The sequence below is a fragment of the Melospiza melodia genome, chromosome 9 (genome assembly GCF_035770615.1).
Source record: "Melospiza melodia melodia isolate bMelMel2 chromosome 9, bMelMel2.pri, whole genome shotgun sequence".
NCBI classification, from domain to species: Eukaryota; Metazoa; Chordata; class Aves; order Passeriformes; family Passerellidae; genus Melospiza; species Melospiza melodia.
Genome location: NC_086202.1, coordinates 32,369,576 through 32,375,163, shown reverse-complemented (window position 1 = coordinate 32,375,163; position 5,588 = coordinate 32,369,576). Strand labels below are relative to the sequence as shown.

Below are 5,588 nucleotides of genomic sequence, written 5' to 3'. Positions count from 1 at the left end.
ATTCTTCTCCTGAAATGCTTTTCCTGAAAGCTCAAGGATTTCCCTGATGCTTTTCCCAGGCAGGGGGTGGTGGGAGGCTGCTTGTCCCACACTTACAGCTGCACTAGATGACAATGGCCAGCAAGAGGGGCTTGGGGTGGGCTCCAAACTGCACAAGGGGTGGCAGACACCCGCTCCCTGTGGCAGGATCAGGCTTTGGCTGTCCCAAAGGGTTCCTGGAGCGCTCACAGCCTTGTTATCCCCCAGGTGCTGCAGGTGGGTGAGATGTGGCTGCTGCTGGTGGCCCTGTGCCTGGCCCAGGGGCTGGAAGATGCCATCCCAGATGATGAATTCTTCCACAACCCAGAGACGTTCATGAACATTGTAAGTGCTGGGGGAGCACCTCACTTCTCCATGGGCATGCCCAAAATCCTTCCAGCTGGGACCAGCTGGGCTCACCCCTTCCCTGCATCTGCACCTGGCCTCTCTGGGGGGTTTGGGGCATCAATAATCTCCCATATTTTCATTGCTGGCACTCACCCCATGCCCTCAGCTTGAGCTTGGCCTCTCCCTGCTCTCCCTGTGATTCCTTTGGGCGCAGGTGACACCAGGGACACCACGTGGGCGGCGGCAGTGGGGGAAGCTGAGGCAGGCCCAGGGCTCTGGGTCACCCTCTGCCCTCACGCCCCTGTCCCTGCAGAGCGAGAAGATCCTTTACCATGGCTATCCCAGCGAGGAGTACGAGGTGATGACAGAGGATGGCTACTTCCTGAGCCTCAACAGGATTCCCCATGGCAAGGAGGGCACCAGGCTCTCAGGTGGGCTCAGCCTCACCCAGGGGACACCAGCTGTGACCCTGGCCCTCCTGACAAGAGGAATGCCTGTGCCTCCAGGCATGGCTTGGGCAGCTGGGAGAGGGATGAGGAGCTTCTTCCTGTCTGCCTTCAGGAGCTCAGCATTGTGTTGTGACCAGCAAAGCCCCCAAAGTGGGTCTTTCCCTGCAGCAAAACCCTGCTCCAAGGCTCAGGCTCAGGGCCTGGGGTGGCAAAAGCTCCCCAAACACAAAAAAGCACCAGCATAACCAGGGAAATAAGGGGAGAAGGGAATTTTTAATGTGCAGCTTGCATGAAACAGTACCAAGGTGTTACAGTGGTGTTTTATTTCTATGTGGGAAAGGTGTCTCTGAAATATGAGTCTCCTTGAGCCAGGTCTCACAAGCTCTTGGAGATCTATTTCACACCCAAGATAGCTCAGCTACCTTAGAAGGCATAAAATCAGCAGGATGGCTTCTGTGGCAGTGTAGGAAACAAGAAGGTCTGAATAAAAGGCAAAATAACAAAACTCTTTACAGAGAAAAACTGAGCCAGGTGCCCGAGGTTCTTGTTACTGGTAAAACACCTCACAAAAGAGATTTGTTTCTTTGTTCTCTTCTTTTTCTAGTGAATTGCTCAGGTGGGACTTTTGGCTCCTGTCCAACTGGCTATCCTTAAGTTTGAGCTGAAGCCCCCCAGATCCTATGAGGTGTTTTTTCACCTAATTGAGGAGAGAAACTTCTGGCCTTATTTCCTTTTTGAGGGGACAAAGGATGATTTTGTCACTCCATCAACAAGGAGCACATTCCTTCTTCTGCCAACTACCTCCCATCTCCTCCTTCAGGAGCCAGGACCCCCGTGCTGATAGTGCATGGGTTTTGCCTGGATGGTGGTGACTGGGTGGACAACTTACCTGAGAACAGCCTGGCCTTCATCCTGGCGGACGCGGGATATGACGTTTGGATCGGGAACAACCGCGGCAGCAGCTGGTCCCGCCGGCACCGCAACCTCTCCACGGCCTCCGAGGAGTTCTGGGACTTCAGGTCAGGGCCACCAAGGGCAGCTGGGCTGCAGGGCTGCCAGCGCTGAGACCCTGGTGGGGTGGGTGAATGGGAGGTAGGAATCTCCTCCAGGCTCTCCCTTTGCCGCGCAGCTTCCACGAGATGGCCGTGTACGACCTGCCGGCCATGGTGGGCTTCATCCTGATGCAAACGGAGCAGAAGCAGCTGTTCTACGTTGGCCACGCTCAGGGCAGCTCCCTGGGTGAGTGATACCAATGTCCATCTGTCTTGGTTTGGAAAGACAGGAGTCTGCTAAGGAAGGCAGGAGCCTCCCCTGAAATGGAGAATGTAAACCCTCCCCACCCCTCCAAATTGCTATAAATTTTAAATTAAGGGGCTCTCAGGCAAAAAAAAAAAAATATATAGGAGCAGGAAATAACAGTTCTTTAATAGGGAAAAGGGAAAAAATAAAGGATAAAATAAACAATGCAGTACACCAGAACAACACTGACAGAGTCAGAACCCAACCTGACACCCTGTGGGGTGTTGGTAGCAGTCCAATTGGAAATGTGGCTGCAGCCCTCCTGCAGTGTCAGGGGTGGTTCTGTTGGAGCAAGGGGAATCTGTAGAGAAGGATGTATTCTTCCTCTGAAGATCCAGTGGAAGAAGAGACAGCTGCTGTTCCTCTGGGAAATCCAGTGGAGAAAGCCGTGCTGCTGTCTCAAAAACCTCTGGATTATATCTGGGTAGCAATGCTTGGCTCCTCCCTCTGGGCAGAGCATCTCCCAATGGGATGTTATAGTTCTTATCAGCCATGCAGTGACATTCAATAGTCTGTTATCAGCAGATGTCCCCTCCCGAGGGAGGTGTGAATGTGGTCACTCAAAGAGAGAGATAAAGCAAACTGCCCACTTGACAAAGGTAATCTGCCATACAGATGGTAATAGAAAACAACTTGCATTGCAACTTTCAACACCATCCCAAAATGGACTCTGCTGGGAGCTGCTGTCCCCTCCTGCCTTCCCAGCCTTGTGCATGGGAGGGGTTTGCCACATCCTGCCCATCCATCCTGGGCTGTGCTGGCATCCAGGAGCATTTTTTGTTCAAAAAAACCCTCAAACACAAGGCCTGGGGTAAGCTGGGGTTGTGTTGTTCTCTCATGCTGCTTTTCAGGTTTCATAGCGTTTTCCAGCTTGCCACAACTGGCCAAGAAAATCAAACTCTTCTTTGCCTTGGCTCCCGTGTACACCTTCCGCCACGTCCGGGGCCCTGTGTTAAAGCTGGCCTTCCAACCAGACCTGCTGCTCAAGGTACAGGAGGTGTTTCTGGGTGGTTACTGCCAAAATCCAGGAATTTCTGGCAATTCCTGCCCTGTGTTACAGCTAGCCTTCCTACCAGACCTGCTGCTCAAGGTACAGGAGGTGTTTCTGGGTGGTTACTGCCAAAATCCAGGGATTTCTGGCAATTCCTGTCCCCTGCATTACCACTGTGTGCTGCTCCTGCACCTGCGGCAGGCCTTGGAGCTCCTAGCACCATTCCTGACATTCCCTCGTGCTCCTGCAGGAGATATTTGGAACCAGAGAGCTGGTTCTGGTGCCAAGGAAGGAGAAGCTGTTCCTGGTTCACAAGTGCAGCAGGCCAATGGAAGCTGAAGTGTGTGCTGACAGCATCTTCCTGGTCGGAGGCTTTGACAGGAACAACTTGAACATGGTGGGTGCACCAGGCTCTCCAGGTCACAGCCCTCTCTCGTTTTCCTATACACCTGGAGATGTCTAATGAGGCACAGCAATGAGTATAAACCTCCAAAATAAGGTGTGAGAGGCAGTGGTTATTTGGAGATTCCCTGCAGTGGTGTGGGGGTGTTAAACCCAATGGAGTCTTCGGTAAGAGAAAATCGCTTGTGGTCTTTGCTCTTAGGAAAGGAAACTCCTGCCTCATTTTTGGCTGGCACACAACAGGTTTACAGAAGAAAATAACCAAAGAATGACTAGATCAGTTGCATTTCCATTTTAAGTGTATTTCCATTGATTAAGTGGCTTACCTTTGGAAGCTGCTTCTAGCTCTGAGCAGAATAAAGCTGCTGAAGAATAAAGAGTGTATAACAATTATATTGCAGTTATAAGACAGAATGCTTGAGGTTTTTTGCCCAGATGGATTTTCATCCTTCCCAACTGACTTACAAAATACTTTCTTTTTCCTGTAGAGCCGACTGGACGTGTACCTATCTCATTTTCCAGACTATACATCAGTAAAAAATCTTGTGCACTGGGGACAGGTAGAGATTCTGATTTTATAAGTATTTTAACTTTCTTTTAATCTGTGAACGTGGTATTTTCAAATGCTGCTGGAAACAGGTAAAGGAAGTGGAATCAAAGAGATAAAAGGGATTTTTAAGCTGCTGCTTTTTAACCAAGGTGTCCCAAAAGGTGTGTCTGTCTGGGGAGGCTGGTCCAGGATGTTACCTGGATTAATTCTTTGCTTCTGCCTTCCAGACTGCAAAAACTGCCGAGTTCAAGCAGTTTGACTATGGGCTGAGAAACATGGAGAAGTACAACCAGGTGAAGGGGCTGGCTGGGATGGGGATGGGGGAGCACACCCCACCCACCAGAGCCCCAGGTAACAGGAGTGCTTTCCCCCTGCCAGCTGAGGCCTCCCTCTTACGAGATCGAGGGCATGCTGGTGCCAGTGGCCGTGTGGAGCGGGGGGCACGACTGGGTGACCCCCCATAAGGAGACCGAGCGCTTGCTGTCCCGCCTCACCCACGTTGTGCACCACGAGCACTTCCCCGACTGGAACCACTTCGACCACCACTGGGGCCTGAACGCCCCCCAGCGCATGTACCAGCGGATGGTGGCCATGATGGAGGAGAATCCATGAACCCATCCATGCATCCATCCATGGTTCCATCCATCAGTCCATCCATCAATCTGTTGATGAACCCATCCATGAATCCATCCATTAACCCATCCATGAATCCATTGATGAACCCATCCATGAATCCATCCCTGAACCCATTCCTGGATCCATCCATGGATCCGTCCATGAATCCATCCATCCATCAATCCATCCACAGATCCATTTATCAATCCATCCATGGATCCATCCACAAATGCATCCATCAATCCATTGATGAACCCATCTATAAATCCATCCATTAACCCATCCATGAATCCATCAATGAACCCATTCATGAATCCATCCACGAATCCATCCATCAGTCCATCCATGAATCCAATCATCAATCAACCCCTCCATGAATTCATCCATGAATCCATCCATTGACGAATCCATCCATCGATGCCTCCATCAGTCCCTCCATGAATTCATCCATAAATCCATCCATGAATCCATCCATCCATCCATTCATCAATCCATCCATCCATCAATGCATCCATCAACCCATCAATGAACCCATACATCCATGAATCCATCCATAAATCCATCCATGAATCCACCCAGCCATGAATCCATCCATTAATCTAATCCATGAATCCATGAGTCCGTCCATCCATCCATCCATCCATCCATCCATCCATCCATCCATCCATCCATCCATCCATCCATCCATCCATCCATCCCTGTGCTGCCCCAGGATGGAGGAGCTGCCTGTTCCCATGTGCCTTGGGGCACGGGGTTTGAGTGAGGGATGCTCTGCTTAAAAATGTCCCCTGTTCCCCTGTCCCCGTGTCCCACACTGCATGGCTTTTAAATGCACTGCTGTGATTTCTGCCCGCCCCTGTGTCTGTAGAGATTATTGCAATAAAGTCTTGCATCACAGCCAAGCTCCAGCCCATGG

The 5,588-nt window shown here is 50.9% G+C and overlaps 1 protein-coding gene across 1 annotated transcript; it reads left to right on the top strand.

Moving 5' to 3' along the window:
• Nucleotides 1–264: 264 nt before the first annotated feature.
• LOC134421688 (putative lysosomal acid lipase/cholesteryl ester hydrolase) lies at nucleotides 265–4,669 on the top strand. The gene is made up of 9 exons (XM_063162868.1): nucleotides 265–363; nucleotides 680–797; nucleotides 1,636–1,834; nucleotides 1,945–2,054; nucleotides 2,966–3,102; nucleotides 3,356–3,502; nucleotides 3,996–4,067; nucleotides 4,285–4,350; nucleotides 4,436–4,669. The coding sequence occupies exons 1-9, from the start codon at nucleotides 265–267 to the stop codon at nucleotides 4,667–4,669; spliced, it is 1,182 nt and encodes a 393-aa protein (XP_063018938.1).
• The last annotated feature ends 919 nt before the right edge of the window (nucleotides 4,670–5,588 follow it).